This window comes from Myxine glutinosa, chromosome 4, assembly GCF_964187855.1.
Source record: "Myxine glutinosa chromosome 4, kmMyxGlut1.1, whole genome shotgun sequence".
NCBI classification, from domain to species: domain Eukaryota; kingdom Metazoa; phylum Chordata; class Myxini; order Myxiniformes; family Myxinidae; genus Myxine; species Myxine glutinosa.
In genome coordinates this window covers 87000915-87020362 of record NC_136264.1, presented here as the reverse complement: position 1 = coordinate 87020362, position 19448 = coordinate 87000915, and the positions used below count along the sequence as shown (strand labels likewise).

At 43.0% G+C, this 19448-nt stretch overlaps 1 protein-coding gene across 1 annotated transcript in view; it reads left to right on the top strand.

The window, feature by feature from the left end:
• The window catches only part of WDFY3 (WD repeat and FYVE domain containing 3), a 303904-nt gene that overhangs the window by 69946 nt on the left and 214510 nt on the right, over positions 1 to 19448 (top strand). The window contains exons 6-9 of the mRNA XM_078775265.1: positions 3228 to 3392; positions 5867 to 6059; positions 16812 to 16998; positions 17643 to 17815. Of these exons, the coding sequence (XP_078631391.1) occupies positions 3228 to 3392; positions 5867 to 6059; positions 16812 to 16998; positions 17643 to 17815 (718 nt within the window). The remainder of the gene's footprint in view (positions 1 to 3227; positions 3393 to 5866; positions 6060 to 16811; positions 16999 to 17642; positions 17816 to 19448) is intronic.

Below are 19448 nucleotides of genomic sequence, written 5' to 3'. Positions count from 1 at the left end.
GATCGGCAGTCTGCAGCCTCCTCACTCTCTGCAGACCTGGACAAAATCACAGACTGGGCAAACAAGTGGAACATGTCTTTCAATCCTGACAAATCTCACACTCTGACGATGTCTCTCCGAAAAGACCGACTGGACAACCCTCCGATCTACTTTCTGAATAATCCTCTCCACGAAGTTCTGTCACTCAAGCTTTTGGGTCTCACTATCTGCCATGATCTTTCCTGGGAAAACCACATTTCCAAGCTGGCCTCCAAAGCCAGTCACCGACTGGGCATCCTCCGTCGTGCGAAGTCCTTCCTTGGCACACCTTAGCTCCTCACCACATACAAGGCTTTCATCCGCAGCTCAATGGAATACTGCTCTCCCCTCTGGGCTGGTGCTCCTGCCTCACACCTAGCTCGTCTTCACGCTGTTGAGGCCAAAGCTTTCAGAATCATTGGAATCTCCCGCGATGAAGCTATCTCCGAGGGCCTTTCACTTACTCACCACAGGCAGGTTGGTGGTCTTTCCGTCTTCTACCGACTCCTCTCTGGCCTTGCTCCCCCAGCTCTCTCTGGGCTCTGTCCCCCAAATATTCCTGCAGGTCGCACAAGATCTGCCTGCAACCCTCTTATGGTTAAACTGCCAAAATCAAGACTCTCTGCTCACCCTCACTCCTCTTTTCTCCCGCCTCTGGAACAAACTCCCTCACTCTCTTCAATCCCACTCCTCCCTCCAGGTCTTTAAAACGGCTGTTCACCACCATCTCTTATCTTCCCCAATCCAAAACCTTGATCTTTTCTACCCCCGCTAATTTCACCCCAAATCCACTTTTTTGAGGTGACTTTTGTCTTCTTTCCTGGAAGTCCTTGCTGTCCTTTCGTTTTATACCTATCCTGCCTCCCCCCAGGCCCTCTCCCTCCCACACATCTCCCGATGTCCCTGTTCTCAAATGTTGTGTTTGTGTGCTTCCTCCCCTTCTCTCCCCATCTTGTCGACCGCTCCCCTTTTTATATACTTTGTTTGCTTGTTTGTTTGATTTGTTTGTTTGATAATTGTTAGCTCTTTCACGAGCCTCGGCTCTGTATACAAAAAAAAAAAAAAATCCAGTCTGTGTTTTCTGCATCTTAATAAAAGGATGTCTCAAAATTGTGGTTTTTGAATCACCTCAAATAGTCTACATAAGACCCAGTCCAAATTGCTGAATATAAATTAGTAGGTATTAAAATTGGCGGGAGTCAATCCCAATACTACTTGTGCATTGAAAACTGTCATCTGAAATCGTACATTGTTGTTACCATACCCACGTAGCACAGTGCAGTGTAAAGCAATTCAGTCTGTCTAACTTTCTATGATTTGAGGAACTAATCAATTTCAATTTAATTATATATTTTGAACACCAGAATACGAATCGGCTTGTTGGCACTTCCAAAATCCTGCAGTTTAGCAGTACAGTAGGTACTTTGGCTCTGAAGTTGGCAAAACCAGACCCTGTCTCGACCGGCGGAGGAACATCAATATTCAGACAAAATGGTGGTGCTCGGCAAAAACATCTTTTTTGCATCTTTTTCTCAAATATCATTCAGAAATCGTCAGTTTATTCGAGAAGAGTTGGCAGAAGGGTTGTGATGGCGCAAATCCCCCACTCCCCTCGCTCAAGCTTTTGGGTCTCACTATCTGCCATGATCTTTCTTGGGAAAACCACATTTCCAAGCTGGCCTCCAAAGCCAGTCGCCGACTGGGCATCCTCCGTCGTGCGAAGTCCTTCCTTGGCACACCTGAGCTCCTCACCACATACAAGGCTTTCATCCGCAGCTCAATGGAATACTGTTCTCCCCTCTGGGCTGGTGCTCCTGCCTCACATCTTGCTCGGCTTCACGCTGTTGAGGCCAAAGCTTTCAGAATCATTGGAATCTCCTGCGATGTAGTCAACTCCGAGGGCCTTTCACTCACTCACCGCAGGCAGGTTGGTGGTCTTTCTGTCTTCTACCGACTCCTCTCCGGCCTTGCTCCCCCAGCTCTCTCTGTGCTCTGTCCCCCCAATATTCCTTCAGGTCGCACAAGATCTGCCTGCAACCCTCTTATGGTTAAACTGCCAAAGTCTAGGCTCTCTGCTCACCTTCACTCTTTCATTCCCCTTTTCTCCCGCCTCTGGAACAAACTCCCCCACTCCCTTCAATCCCACTCCTCCCTCCAGGTCTTTAAAACAGCTGTTCACCACCATCTCTTATCTTCCCCCATCGAAAACCTTGATCTTTTCTACCCCCGGTAATTCACCCCAGAGTCCTTGCAGTGTTCATATGTTTTATTCCTCTCCCACCTCCCCCCAAGTCCTCCCGATGTCCCTGCTCTCAAATGTTGTGTTTGTGTCCTTCCCCCTCTTCCCCCTCTCTTTTGTGTCCTTCCCCCTCTCTCCCCATCTTGTCTGCCGCTCCCCTTGTTTTTTGTGTTTTGTGTGTCGGTTTGTCTTTTTGTGTGATTAATGTTAGCTCTTTCACGAGCCTCGATCTTGTTTACAAAAAAAATAAAATAAAAATAAAAAATGGATAAACATTAAACATCGATGGTGACGAAAAACACATCTCGGTAGAGCATCGTCAGCTATTGACTGTTCCGTTTGACCCATCGACTTCCTTTGGTTACCTTTGCACCTGTTATTTGAAGTTCATGAACAAAACGAATTTATATTGTGCTCTGAAACACAAAGTAAGAGTTGAAAAGGAGGAACGAGATGGCCAGTAACCCTTCCCATGTCCTTTCCCTTTTTATCAAGATTCCGTGGGGTAAGGTGTTCTATGAACTCTCCAGTTACCCTCGCCAGAGGAGAGGGTATAGCATTTGGATCAGTTTGATTGCTTATTTGTACGCACATGCAAGTCCATAAAATATGTATTATTAGAATGCGAGTATGTCTATAAAGGATGTGCTGTTAAGAATTTGACTACGTCTATAAAGTACGTGTATTAAGAATGTGAGTGCACGTATAAAGTACGTACCATAAAATACGTCTACTTCAGCAAAATATGTGTATCTATAAAATATGTACGTATGTCTATAAAATACATATGATTGGAGCATGGTGAATCGATACTATGAAACCAAAAATGTCTGTTTGTCCACTGTGTGAACATAAACATGTGGTCAATGGATCACCTAACTAAATACTTGATGTTCAGCTAAGGACAGAGGCTCTCCGAGATGCCAAGGTCTAACTAACCTCTGATACCCCTGTGGATGTTTTTTTGCAGAAAACTGTGGACTGCATGACGACGATGTCACTGCCCTCCACGCTCGTGAAGTGCCTATACCTGTTCTTTGATTTACCTCCTACTGGTGGGGTGGGAGTAGAACCCCTGCATGTGGATGCTGCTGCCGTGGAACGCAGAGCCATGTTGCAAAAGGTGTTTGGCCAGGTATGTTGCACAGGCCCTTTTTTGTTAAGCCTGGGGAAAGAATAAAGAGTTTTGTAGCTTTACAATAATGAAATGGAACATTTATTTTACAAATGATGTACATAAAGGGAAGTGGGAATGGTAGGGTGAGGGTTAATTGAGAATAACTAGAACGGCACTCGGTAGAGCGCACACCTCCGCCAGGCTGAACAGTCTATGTTTTGTATCCCACTGATAGGCCAGATCTGGATTCGGACCTGAACCAAAATCGAATCGGCTTGTTCTTGTCACCTAACCAACTCGTCTACCAAGTTTATTCACAACTTGCCCATAACCGTTTTAAATATCATGTTATATAATGGCTTTTCACCCGATCTCACAATGGTGAAGAATCACTTTGAAATTAAATAACTCTCGTATCTGAATTCATATTCAGATCTTCACCAAAATCGATTTGATTCGCCCTTGTCAAACACCCCACCTGTCCACCAAGTTTTGTCCAAATCCGTCCATAACTTTTTGAGATATCCTGCGATATATCGGTTTTAGCCCGATCTCCCAATGGTGAAGAATCACTTAAAAAATTCTACTCGCCGGATCCGGATCTTAACCAAAATTGAATAGATTAGTCCTTGTCACACACACAACCGGTCCACCAAGTTTCGTCGAAACCCATCCATAATGTTTTGAGATATCCTGCTATGTATAGTTTTTGGCCCTATCTCCCAATGGTGAAGAATCACTTGATTGTAAACTGTTCAGCCTGGCAGAGGTATGCTCTCTACCGAGTGCCGTTCTAGTTATAGCCGGCGGAGCCGGTGTTGTGAATGAACGCGTACGTATTATGTTGAAAAGCCAGATTTTGCTGAATCCTTTGAGAATTTCGAAGCTTTGACGCACCAAATCGCTCCATGGAGGCCGCCATCTTGCGGATGCGGAAGTATGCATAAAATTTGCGAAAAAGTTCAAGAGGAGTTTGTTTCACCCGTCTTTGTTTGATTCACAATCTTATGCACCTCTAATTTGTAATTAAAATACTTTAAGGCCAACCTCGTTCCCCGGGCCCGCACGGGCCCTGGTTATCTTCAACGAAAATCGTCACCAAACACCAGAACCAATGAGATTCGAGCATTTGAAAAACATATTTCAAAAAAGCTTATTACGCGTTTCGGAGGCAGAAACCGGCGTCAAATATTCTAAAATTGACGAAGAATTATTTTTTAGAAATCTCGCGGCCGTATCGGATAGTTTTTCACGGCCGGAAATATCCGAAGTTGAGACGGAATTCACCGAATTAATTAAGAAGGAAATTTTATAAATTTTAATCTCATCCAGAATGCAAATGGTGTCATTTTGAACTCGGTACGGTACCTACTACACCTACCTACTACCAACTTCCCTAACCTACTGATGCCATAGTGATGGGTAAAATAGCGGCAAGAGGCTTTGGCTTCGCCGGCTCATTGCGGCTTTGCATTCGGGTACTAGTAGTATAGATTAGTACAGAGAAAGAGCGGTGGAAGGGACGTTTTGCTGTCTTGGCCGGACTCACTTGCTCTTCAATGGCCCAATTATAGTATAGAAGATATTGCATGTCCGTCTGTGAGTCTCAATGAGGTAAACTGAAGTGAAACACGTGAAAAAAAAAGTATTTAATTTACAATTAGTAGTTGTTGTTGTTGTTGTTGTCTTGGCTGTGGTTGTTGTTGTGTGCTCCTGCGCACTTTATTCTAAAGGTTTCCTGCTGTCATAGAATAATAAAATAGCAGCAAGTCCCGATAAAAGGCATTTTCTTGTAATTAAACAGACGTTTTACAACTTCACAAATTTTATGCAGAGTAAATTGATTATTAGTTATTCAAAGGTACCATTTTTATCGAAAGATATAAATAGAATGAATAGTTGGAAATAATAGCAAGGATCTGCGTAACCACCTTGCGACAAGTTCTACTTGAGAGAATTGCCATATAGTTATTTGGGCGGTGTATAAGGAAACGCTGACTTTATTGCTGAGGCCAAACTTTACAAGGCCTGCGACGTCTCTCGGCTAAAAATCCTTTTAACTGTCACTTTTGTCATTTTACACTCAATGGAAAACTTGCAGGGAGGGCATGGCAATTGTGAATATGACAGCTCAAAATATATCTTTGACGACTTCGCATAGCACTCACTATAGGTATAGCAGTAAGAACCAACATGGCGACCGTATAGTATAGAAAATATAGATTGTGAGTTGAGTCAGGCAAACTGTCCAACCAATGGATGAAACTCAGACGCAAGCATAGCTCATTTTTATAGTCATGTATAGATGGTGAGAGAAGAGTGAAGGTAAGAGAGAAGATGGGAAAAACTTCACAACATCGTCGGTTTCATATGATTGGGGTTTGGGAGAGGGTGAGTGGGAAACTTGACGGAAAAGGGGAGGAGAAGAACAAACGTGCTGCCGTTGATTGTGGCTGTGCTGCCGTTGATTGTGGCTGTGCTGCCGTTGCCAGATCCTTGTGCGTTTGTGCCGTCACGTTTCACCTTCGGAAGAGTTAGCACAAAAGGATGACCTCCAGCTGCTTTTCACTGCACTTACATCTTGGTGTCCGGCGCACAACCTGCCCTGGAGAAAAAGCGCCGCTGAGGTCTTGCTGACACTATCACGCCATGGCCTGAGTTCCAATGTGCTGAAGTACCTGCACGGTGAGTGTGACTGTCTGCACTATGTATGCACATTTGAGGATCTACAGTTGGACTTTGAGAAATTAATTAATTTGTGGGATCCATAAGCATATAATTTGTCAGAGATTTTGGAATGAGCAAATAGGAAATAAATTCCTCTTCATTAGCATTAATGTTATTGCACATGAAATAATTCTTGGGTTAGCGTGTTAACTCAGTTGGTAGTGGGATTGTGATTGACCATTCTAGTCTATGTTCAATTATACTGATGGGGTAAGATTGTGCCATGATTCGTTGGTTTGTGTCGGCAGGGGAATTGGGGTGGGGGTGCTGCATTTTGGAGTACTTCCCTTTTTTCATGGGGTCCTAAATCCAGCTATCCCATATATATTCCATATGGCCAGCTGTCGTGTGTGTGTGTGTGTGTGTGTGTGTGTGTGTGTGTGTGTGTGTGTGTGTGTGTGTGTGTGTGTGTGTGTGTGTGCGTGTGCGCACACATAGGGGCTGCAAAAAAATAATGTGAACACCAGATAAAAATAATGCCACTTATCGACTGAGCTTCTTGAGGTGTTTCTAGATGGATTATTCCATACTACAAGCACCTGTTCCCTATGGGAGCAGCGAGGGGGGGGGGGGGGGGGGGTAGTGTTGTTATCCTTATTTAAACATGTAATTGAAAATACCTCTCCAAAATAACTCTCGCTGCGTAATTCAAAACACCTCACTGCACTGGAAGTCGTGGAGACAGGAATACTGTACTGTAAAGGGTCGGGACTTGTGAAACCCGCTCCCATAGGGAACTGGCGTGGTGCAACGCAATACTCATTCATATAAAAAATTTGCGTCGCCCTCTTCCGCTCACAAACCCACCCGCAAGACAACAGGCAAGGATAAAACACCCCCATATACTAATTGGGGACATGCTGATGCTATGTCGCAAGTCATGATGTAAGCAGCCCAGAAATGTTGGAGGAGTAGCATGATAAATAAACACACAAACACACACCAGCCCATTTATTATAGTAGGGTTAATAATATTTGTTCTCGTCATAAGTATTGCAAATTCTGTCATACTAAAATATGCAATTTGGTGTACGTCTGTCTGTCTGACCGTGGTACATTTGGTCATCACTTATCCAATCTCAACGAAACTTGCCAGGGGGATTAAACGTCACACGGCGGAGGTTGTAGCAACTTAATTTGCCCCCCTTCCCCAAGGGGATTTCCAGCTTGGACAAACATTGTTAAGGTGTATAGATAGATTATTGTGGCGTTTTTCCAAGGCCGCTTCTAATAACAAAGTTAATAACCTTAGTACATGGTATTACAAAACAACATTAATATCTTAAGATGTCATTACAAAACAATATTCATACTAAAAATATACCCCCTCCCCAAAGGGTTTTTCCTCCTTGGATAAATGCGAGGAAACCTGACGGTCTTGAGGCATTATATGCTTATCTCTTCCATGGACCCAAGTGAACTTGACTTGTTAGGCCTCTAGGAAGGTCGCTAGCTCGGCCGCAATGATCTTTAGTTAATAAAGGTCTTTATCAAGTGTGACGTTCGTTATTGCCCACGACACACTTACGACCCTATTAGATGCATAACCCCATTCCTAATGGTTTGATTTTTTTTCCTCCAACTTGAGACACCCCAAATGCATCTCCAGAACTAGATGGTATTCATAGAATACTTAACCTGCGCAGTCAACTTGGTGTGAGCCAACTCTTCTATTTTTGAACGTTTCTTCTTTTTTGATCCAATATGGTTGCCAGACCACGTGAGCGATGCCATCATAAATTTATATTCTCTAATAGAATTGTTGCATAGATCACGCTCAATAAATTTCAAACTGATCAGACTAAGCATTGTCCCTGTCGAATTATGACCTCGTAATTATGGCAACAATCACGTCATCGTTAACAACACTAGTGGGGCAGCTTAGCACCGAATTTCAAAGGGATGGGGACATGCCAGATAAAAGCACCAACATTTTATCAGGCAATCTTCAGGGTCCCAGCTATGATTCTATAACCGGCGCCAAGCGATACAACCACTCTTATTTGAAAATTTTTATTATTTGTGAATTTATTTTTTGAAAATTTTGGCAAAAATTTCTTTTGGGGGTTTTTGGAAAAGAAATGCTTTTATTGCAGAAATGAGAATCTTTTCCGAACATTTTGGTGTAATTGTTTTAAAAATCGAACTTCTAGAAGTATTTTAAAACAATATTTGAAAATTAGGTGTCTTGGGTGCATTTCCTCAATTTTGGAAATTTCTTGGAAATTTCTTTGAAAAAATTTTTTTTTTGGTTTTTGGAAAAGAAATGTTTTTATTGCAGAAATGAGAATCTTTTCCGAACATTTTGGTGTAATTGTTTTAAAAATCGAACATCTAGAAGTATTTTAAAACAATATTTGAAAATTAGGTGTCTCGGGTGCATTTCCTCAATTTGGAAATGGTTCTTGCAGAGTTTTGTGGTTCTTGCACAAGGATACCAATGAGGTCTGACTTCTTTCCTTGGCGCAGTTTTCCGCTTTCAGATAGAGAAGGGGGTTGCGGATGATTTTCATGCTGGAAGAAGGTTCCCATATCTGTATCCCTGTTCTGAGCAACTATGTACAGACGAGAGAAGAGGGACACATCATCTTTCAACAGGGAAACATCCTCTGACTGCTTCCTCTTCCCCTTGGATGGTGACCTGAAGAGAGGCAATGAGGTCCTCTTCACAGGCTCATGGATGGACTGCCTTCGTTCAGTGATGATAGCCTTGTTGTGGCTGTCGTACTGAGCCTTTCCCACTTCTTCTATGGTATGCACAGTGTTGGCCACAGATTCTTCAATCACATGCCGCGTGTCAAGTGCAATCAGCTCGCTTCCTTCATCTAGGAACGGGTTGCTCATCTCATTGATAACTTGAATAAGGCCCAGTGTTTGCTCGTGAAATGTCTTCTGCGCAGACAGACCTTCTTCGTGGTGCTGGCGTTCATCTTCTGAGATGGCAGTGTACTCCCGCTCAAACTCAGTGAGAATGCATGCCTGCTCAGGTCCGGCGATCATCCACTTCTTGAAGGCTGGTGGGTTTTCAGTCAGGCCGACTGCTCCTCCAGGGCCCTTCACAAGCTCATTATTTTGTTCATGGGCTTGGTCGATCGGAATGCTGGATAACCTTCTGGCTGTCTTCTGAACAACCCAGTTGCCTCTGACAATAAACTCCTCTTCGATTGTTGGAGGGAGGCTCTCCATGTCGCAGATGTGGATCGGGACCCATCTGGCATAATTATGGTGGTCAAGTGCGAAGAACCATGGTGCCAGGGCTTTCAGAGACTCGACATACAGGGGAAAGTCTCTTTCTCTGTGAGCGCGAACGAAGGTGAGTCCCAGGAGCTCAATCCTCAGGATGGTGTCCCAGTACTGAAAGGTTGGACTCTTCGTGATCATGCTTTGTTTCCAGTCCTCTTCTGTCCTATCTTCAGTTGCTGCACCAGCAGCTCCCTTCAGGTAGGCATCATTTTGCAGCTTGGAGAGTGCCAGAGCGCTGACTTGGTGGGCATGCCTGGTTCTCGTCAGGTGTGATGCCTTCAGGAAGGATTCAGCTGTGCCAGCAGAGGCTATGCCTGCCTGGTTTATTGCTGTCGCCCATCCAGATCCGTCTAGGTAGTCTCCAAGTGTCTTCCACACCGCCATCTCCAGGTGGAGTCCGCCGAACATGACAACATACTGGTCTTCACCGTGTGTGGTAGGCCAGTGCCACTGAATGAACTTGGCAAGCGCATACAGCGGAGCATCCATTGCTATTATTGGAATCTGTCCAGGGTTCAGGAACTGTGTAGATTCACGGATGACATCCATTCCATGCTTGATCATTGCAGGTGTGGCTGCCTTCTCATTGAAGAGAGGCAGAAGTTGAGTGATGGCAGCTTCTACTTCTTGAGCAGGACTGTTTTGAAATGAGGCATGGTCGGCGGACCAGGCTATACAATCTCCCTTGACCACCTCTTCTTTTGCCATGCAACATATAGCAACATATAGCAGATATAATTTCAACATATAGCAGATTTAATATAATATGCATGTAATTAAATAAAAAAATATAAATGTCTATTGTGCATGCATCTTGCTGTTCGGATCGTTTGGCGCCGGTTCTAGAATTTGAGCTTAGATGCTGAGGAAATGCACCCGAGACACCTAATTTTCAAATATTGTTTTAAAATACTTCTAGATGTTCGATTTTAAAAACAATTACACCAAAATGTTCGGAAAAGATTCTCATTTCTGCAACAAAACATTTCTTTTCCAAAAACCCCCCAAAAAAAAAATTCCAAGAAATTTTCAAAATTGAGGAAATGCACCTGACACCTAATTTTCAAATATTGTTTTAAAATACTTCTAGATGTTCGATTTAAAAAACAATTACACCAAAATGTTCGGAAAAGATTCTCATTTCTGCAATAAAAACATTTCTTTTCGAAAAACCCAAATTTGTTTTTTTTTTCAAAAAATTTCCAAAAGAAATTTCACAAATAATAAAAAATTTCAAATAAGAGTGGTCGTATCGCTTGGCGCCGGTTATAGAATCATAGCTGGGACCCTGAAGATTGCCTGATAAAATTTTGGTGCTTTTATCCGGCATGTCCCCATCCACTACCTAAGCTGCCTAGCTACACCTATTCCTCATATGGAGTTATTTACAATGAGCCATGTTGCAATTTTTTCAGTGCAGCGGTTTTGGAGATATAGAGGTGCAACATTTTTCGTTTTTTCCCAGATGGCGCCTGTACCACATGACCTACGACATCATGATTATCATTAAAATATTCTTCAAGAGGAGGCGCTCCGATGGTGAAAATTTCGTGTCCATCAGACCAACAGTTGCTGAAAAAACATTAATAATGAACGGATAAGTGTTGTACTTGTCGAATTATGACATCATGACGAAGGCACTGATGACATCATCATTAACATATCTTATTCCCCATGGGGAGTACTTGACAATGAACCAGGTCTCAATTTTTTCCATGGAGTGGTTTTAGAGATACTAGGGCATGCCCGTACTATATATATGCCCGTACTATATATATATCTAAAATTATAACCCCCCCCCTCTATTTACATGAAATGGTTTGGTCCATTCGCAACGCCAAAGCGAACGGCGAACGGCTTGCGAGTACGGTGACAATCCCCCCCCTCTATTTACATGAAATGGTTTGGTCCATTCGCAACGACCACAGAACCCCCCCCTCTATTTACGTGAAATGGTTTGGTCCATTCGCAACGCCAAAGCGAACGGCGAACGGCTAAATCGCCATAGCTCGGTAACTACTTGTCCGATTAATTTCAAACCTTGAAAAGGCACATCCTCGGGTCCCCAGCAATATACCTGGCAAGTTTCAAGTATATCGGACCGGTAGTTGTCGAGAAACAGCGGTCACAGACAAACATACATACAAACATACAAACATACAAACATACAAACATACACACAGAGATTGCTGGAATTATAGATAGATAGAGGTGCGAGGTTTTCCCAAGATGGCGCATGTACCACGTGACCTATAACGTCATAATCATTATAATATTCTCCAAGAGGAGGCGCTCCTATGGTGAAAATTTCATGTCAATCGGACCAACGGTTGCCGAGAAAATGATTTTTTAAAACGCAGACATGTACGGCACACGGTACACGTACGTACGTACCTGAATGCTTAACCCCGCTTTTCACTTCGCGAGCGCAGGTTAATGAACAAACGGTGTTCTATGATCCTAATCAAGTGTGAGAGGTGGCTGCACATTTGAACCAACAGGGAGCGGGTGTACTCGTTTAATAAATGCCTTTTTCTGTTACAGATTTATGGAGACAGAATTTGCCAAAAGTGAGATACCTGTCTGATTTTGAATGGGACACATTTTTGTGCTCGCTGGGTTCGGTGTTCTGTGAACGAAAACTCAAAACCTCTTAAGGTATCGAGAGGCACAGTCTCCAAAGTTACTTTACACTTTGTATAAGAAATGGGTAAAAAGCATGGGCATAGGGAAACATACAGAATCGGGTTAAAAAGGAAAAACATCTAACATCTAACACAAACAGTAGTCTAACACTAACATCTAACACTAAAAACATCTAACAGTAGTCGGAAGTGTAAGCTGGATAATCAGGACAGACGTGTGCTGTCAAGAATTGTGACTAAAAATCACAGGACAATAGCTGCAAAAGCGAACACACACCTAACTTGACATGTATCTATCAAACCAACTTGTTTTGAGTTGCACAAAATGGAGTTTCATGGTAGAGCTGCCATACACAAACACTTGAATATGAAAACAAATGTGTTATCCTGTAAAAATAGGGCATGGAAACACAAGGACTGGACTTTGAAGCAGTGGACGTTAATGAACGTTAAACGGGATGTCATGCCTTCCGGCATTAGTTGGTGGACATTGAAGATCCCACAGTGTCCTTCGTGAAGAGTAGGCGAGCCACAGTCGGCACCCTGAACAAATTCAAAATTCCTGCCCTAACATACAGAGGGCATTGCATCAGTGGCACAGCTGCACCCTCAGCCAATGATGCTCCCCAACAGCCTTGTGCTGCATACGAAAAGAGAAGGCGAGTAGGTCCAAATAAAAGAAAAACAATGTAAACGTAAGACACCAAAATTCACCACATTATCTATCAATAAATACTGACATAAGTACATCAGTTATGAGAATGCTTTCAACTCCAGTTTCTTCTGGTTGGCCCAAAGCTGTATTCATGCACCTTCAATGAAGGTATCACACTGCATACAATGTATGCATTGAATGTGTGCTGATGTCAGTTGGTAATGATATTGGATGGACATGTCATAAAATGTAAATAACCTGATTTTGACCAGGCGACTCAACTCGAATATGCACAGTGCTTTCAGAAAGCATTCACACCCCTTGACGTTTTTACACATTTTGTTGTGTTACAGCCTGAATTTAAAATGAATTTAATTGAGATTTTTTTGTTGGCTTTCTACACATAATACCCCTTAATGTCAGTGGAATTTTTTTATGGCGTAGCCCATAGGGCAAAGCCGTCTAGAACAGTGTTTGTCTGTATGTATGCACAGTGCATTCAGAAAGTATTCAGACCCCTTCACTTTTTTCACATTTTGTTATGTTGCAGCCTTATGCTGAAATCGTTTAAATTCATTTTTTCCCTCATCAATCTACACTCAATATCCCATAATGACAAAGAGAAAACAGGATTTTAAAAAGTTTTGTAAATTTATTAAAAAGAAAAAACTGAAATATCACATTGACATAAGTATTCATACCCTTTGCTATGACACTTGAAATTTGGCTCAGGTGCCTCCCATTTCTCTTGATCATCTTTGAGATGTTTCTACACCTTGATTGGAGTCCACCTGTGGTAAATTCAATTGATTGAACATGATTTGGAAAGGCACACACCTGTCTATATAAGGTCTCACAGCTGACAATGCATATCAGAGCAAAAACCAAGCCATGAGGTCGAAGGAAATGCCTGCAGAGCTCAGAGACAGGATTGTGTCGAGGCACAGATCTGGGGAAGCCTACAAAAAATCTCTGCTGCATTGAAGGTTCCCAAGAGCACAATGGCCTCCATAATTCTTAAATGGAAGAAGTTTGGAAAAACCAGGACTCTTCCTAGAGCCGCCCGGCCAAACTGAGCAATCGGGGGAGAAGGGCCTTGGTAATAGAGGTGACCAAGAACCCGATGGTCACTCTGGCTGAGCTCCAGAGATCCTGTGTGGAGATGGGAGAAACTTCTAGAAGGACAACCATCACTGCAACACTCCACCGATCTGGGCTTTATTGCAGAGTGGCCAGACGGAAACCAAGCAGTTAAATCTTGGTTTTATCAGACCACAGAATCTTTTCTCACAGTCGGAGAGTCCTTTAGGTTCTTTTTTGCAAACTCCAACCGGGCTTTCATGTGTTTTTCACTGAGGAGAGGCTTCCGTTTGGCCACTCTGCCATAAAGCCTAGATCGGTGGAGTGTTGCAGTTTTGGCTGTCCTTTTGGAAGTTTCTCCCATCTCCACACAGGATCTTTGGAGCTCAGCCAGCGTGACCATCGGGTTCTTGGTCACCTCTCTTACCAAGGCCCTTCTCCCCTGATTGCTCAGTTTGGCCGGGCGGCCAGCTCTAGGAAGAGTCCTGGTTGTTCTCTGCCATTCTGCCATTTTGTTTTCGATGCCATTCAGGCCGATTTAAATGGTGCGCGGGCTTCATCGAGTGGTTGCTGTCGAGCTTCATCGAGGGCTTCATCGAGTGGTTGCCACGAGTATAGTGGTTGCCGTATATTACAAAATAACCATATTTCTTCATCTGGAGCGATGTGGGCTTCTCAAAACTGACTCCCTTAAATGTTTCTCAAAACTGACTCCTTTAAAAACTGACCCAATGCTTACTTCTCAAAACTGACAAAACTGACTTTGAGAAGTCCGTATTATATAAAAAAAATATAACCACCTTTAGAGGCCATTTTTCCCCGCAAGGCGGGGGTTGGCCTTTTTCGGGAACCGTGGTTGTTGTTGTTTTTTCGTCCACTTTTTGAAGCAATGTTTTACGGCCGGATGCCCTTCCTGACGCCAACCCTTTTCGCCGCCTTTAACGACAAACAAGGAATTACCAGTGAACTGGTACTCAATTAGCCGACCTCGGAAGGATGACAGGCTGAGTCAACCCCCCTGGCGTTCATTCAGCGATCGACCGGGATTCGAACCCAGGATCCTAGGATCATAAGCCGGCACCCTAGCCGCTAGCCCAACACCAGGGTTTTATTGGTGTTGCTCCGGCCAAAAGCATGCATCAGCCTTAAGAATTTCTCACACGTCACTATGCCTCATATTGCATAAGGATTTAAACTTTTATCCCTATAAAATTCAAACTGTCCAGGAATTAAGCCAAGATGAAGAGATTGCCCACAATAATTTTTGTGAGGTAATGCTTTCATTTATGGATGGAAATGAAAACCAAAACATTGCTAACAATTTGTTCATGTCTGATGAAGCACATTTTCATCTGTGTGGCTATGTCAACAAGCAAAATACTCGTTTTTGGGCAGCCGAAAACCCAAGAGAAATGCACACGAAACCGTTACACAGTCCGAAAGTCACAGTGTGGTGTGCACTTTCGTCGTTCGGCATCATAGGGCCTTCTTTGAGAACGATAACGGAAATGCCGTCACTGTTACTGCAGCTCGATATGCCGATCTGGTTTCTAACTTCCTTTCCAGAGAATTAAACAGATTAGCTGAAGTGAGCCCAATGACGTGGTTTCAGCAAGATGGTGCAACCTCCCACATTGCCAGAGTGTCCATGATGACTGTAAGGGCACTCTTTCCAAAGCATGTCATTTCCAGAAACGGCGATATTCCATGGCCAGCGAGGTCACCCGATTTGAATGCATGTGATTATTTCTTGTGGTCATATCTAAAGGACAAAGTGTATGTTAACTGTCCACAAACTCATGAACTTAAGGGAAACATCAGACGCGAAATCGATGATATTGACGTGACCATGTTGCAGAACGTCATGAATAATTGGTGTCCAGGATTTTCAGAATGTGTCAGATGAAATGGTGCGCATCTCCAAGATGTTCTTTTGCACAAATAAATGTCATGTTATGTACTTCACTTTCTTGTAAAAATTTGTTTTGAAATACAACTTTTTAATACCTTCACAAGAGTGTTAAAAATAACCATATTTCTGGCTCACCCGCTACATTTTGAAAATAGTAGGCCAATGTGTGCTGGTACCCTTACAAAGTTCCCTGCTTACAAGTAACTGTAAAATCGGCAATATCGGAAAGCCACATCGGAGATGGGGTTGCTGAGATGTTGATATTGTGCAGGTATCTTGGACCCATTGGCCTTTTCCTGTTCATTCATGACTGAATACCTTGTGGGATTGTATTTGTCATGCAACTTTTACATCCATATGATATTATCTATCTATAATTCCAGTAATCTCTGTCTGTACGTTTGTACGTTTGTCTGTGACCGCTGTTTCTCGACAACCACGGGTCCGATATACTTTTAACTTGCCAGGTATATTGCTGGGGACCCGAGGATGTGCCTTTTCAAGGTTTCATATTAATCGGACAATTACTTACCGAGCTATGTCCAAAAAACGATTCAACCAATCAGAGAGCAGCGAACTATCGCGTGTGCCTAACGTGGCGGACACACTCTGCCTCGGATGGCACATTTGAGAGCGTATTCATTTATTTCACGTTTGCAAACTATGTTGGCGTTAAACTATGTTTTAATAAAGTTTTAAAACTAATAAAAACGAATTTGCGATTCATTCGCTTTCCTGCGCGTTTGTGCACGCGATGGCGATTTCTTTACCAAACTCCGGAAGCCGTTCGCTTTGGACCAAACCATTGCATGTAAATAGAGGGGGGGGATTGTCACCACTCGCAAGCCGTTCGCTTTGGACCAAACCATTTCATGTAAATAGAGGGGGGGGATATAATTTTAGATATAGATATAGTACGGGCAATGCCCTAGTTTTTTAAAATCTCTACATCACCAAACCTTATTGTATCAGCCTCTTCAGCTTTATTGCATTACTGATTATTGTTTTTTATTCTTACCTGAAGGCTTTTTCCTCCATCTTATCAAGCGCCACCCTATTTGCCTTTGTAAACTTGGATTTTCCCTGTAACCTTTTCCCCAGAACTCTGTCCTCCATTTTTGTTCCCTTACTCTCTTTTTACACTGCCTACCAACCATTTCTTGCCTGTTTCCCAGATAAGGACTGTGTGGCAATGTGTGTACAAACTTTGAGGCAACCATCTGAGCTGCAGCTTGCTGAGCACACGGACATGTTACTCAACCTGCTGTGCTTTCTCAAGGACTCAGGAGACACAGCACAATCTCTGCTCGATGATTTCCGGGCTTGTCACGGATACCAGTACCTCACGGACTTCCTACTCAGGCATTATACTTCACAATGACACCCGGGCAGTGGCGAACCATTTTGTGGGATAAATCCCAACAACACAATGATGGCTCATGCACACAAATTAACATGTAGAGAAAAAGCATGTATTCTAGCATAGTTCATTCTAGCATGGGAGTAAGAAACGTCATTGTTAACTCCAATTGTTGTATGTCAGTGCAACATTGCATTGCAATGCCCTGGCAGCTGCTGTTTTGGAAGCTGAATACGCTTTGAAATGTTGTAAACAAGTTGTAAGAGATGTCTGATGCTGTAAATATTGCAGTCTTGTGAGCAGATCATATATTGGCACGTCTCTATGAGAGGCTCACATCTGTGGTCTGTACAAGGCACCTGAAACATTTTTTTCTTTAACATCTATAAAAATGCATTTTCTTTTTGTGATGATTCTTGAAATTTTCTGTGAATTCAATTTTTAAAAAAAAGTTTTCATTCCTGCTTTCAATAAAACGTTGGCAGGCATGCTGTTTTACTCAGACATCCTATTTTAAAATGTTAATTATTTGATCATGCTCTGGACACTGCATATTGCTTGAATAGCCTGAGTCACATTGGATGCCTTGGGATTTGACAGGATGCTTATTGATCCTGTTGGATCATATATGATTTTTATGCAACAGGTTGGAACAAGCAGAGCAAGTACAAAGCTGCCGAGATGGCCTGCGCAACCTGGTGCTTCTAATTGCAGCCTTGGCAACTTGTGGACAAATAGAGCCCAAACAACCTGCTGTCACAACAACTGGAGTGCCCTACCTCCTGCCAGGCTTTACTGTTCCTCAGGCACTTGGCAAAGGTAAGCCACTTGTTTGTGCCTTGATGTTGCAGTTGGAGTCTGCTGATGCATTCTGAATTCCTCAAAACTGCTTCTGTAGTTGGAGCTCAAATTGCTCCTAAATTGCTTCTTGTTGCCACTGAGCTTATCTTCCTTTTCCCTGTCTTTTGGCTGACGTTTTATCTTTAGGTGTCACACCGAGCATTACCTTTCTCAAAACTCATTTAATTTTTTTAACAGGATCTAAGACGGTGGAGCTGCCACACACATACAAATGTCTCACACACATAGTCGTGGCCAAAAATATTGGCACCCTTGCAATGTTTTCAAAGAATGCACCATTTCTTCCAGAAAATAGTTGAAATTAAAAAATATTTTGGTATCCACATGTGTATTTCTTTGGTTTGCAGTGGAACAAAAAAAAAAAAGCTGAAAAAATTACTAAATCTTAGCTTATTATATGCTTATTAGCTTAATTTTATAAGTGGCCAGGACAATATTATTGGCACCTTTTAGAAGTTGTTAGAAATAACTAGATTTCAAGCAGGTGATTCTCCTTTACTTGGGAATTGAACTCACCTGTGGTGAGTTGCAGGTGCCCACAATATAAAAATCACTCATTCAACCAGTTTAAAGAGAGAACAGGAGTCATTTTGCTGTTTTGTGTCACTGTGTGTACCGCAATGAGCATGGAGAAAAAGAAAACCAGAGAATTGTCTGAAGCGGTCAGACACAAGATTGTAGCCAAGCATGGATAATCCCAAGGCTACTTGTCCATCTCCAGAGACCTTGATGTTCCCGTGTCCACCGTACACAATGTTATCAGGAAGTTTAAGGCCCATGGCACTGTAGCGAACCTCCCTGGACATGGCCGCAAGAGAAAACTTGATCAAAGATTGCAGCGAAGGATTGTTTGAACGGTGGAGAAAGCATCTCAATCAGCTTCCAAACAGATTCAAGCTGACCTTCAGACACAAGGTACGACAGTTTGAACTCTCGCCAACTCAATGAAAGGTGGTTCTATGGTAGGAGACCCACTTCTGAGAGAGAGACATAAGAAAGCCTGACTGGAGTTTTCCAAAACACACCTGAACAAGCCAAAATCCTTCTGGGAAAATGTCCTGTCGACTGGTGAGACCAAATTAGAGCTTTTTGGTAAAGCACACCATCTCTATGTTTACAGATAACAAAATGAAGCCTTCAAAGAAAAGAACACCTTCCCGACAGTCAAACATGGAGGAGGTTCAGTGATGTTTTGGAATTGCTGTGCTGCCTCTCGCACTGGGTGTCTTGAATGTGTGCATGGCATCATGAAATCAGGAGATTACCAAGGCATTTTGGAGCGCAATGTTCAACCCAGTGGCAGAAAGCTGGTTCTCTGTCGAAGGTCATGGGTCTTGCAGCAGGACAATAACCCCAAACACACTTCAAAAAGCACCCAGGAATTGTTTAAGACAAAACACTGGACTGTGCTGAAGTGGCCAGCAATGAGTCCAGATCTAAATCCCATTGAACACCTGTGGGGAGATTGAACCATTGAACACCTGAAAACAGCAGTGGGGGGAAGGCACCCTTCAAATCTAGGAGAACTGGAGCAGTTTGCACAAGAAGAGTGGGTCAAACTGCCAGTAGAGACGTGTAGGAAGCTCATTCG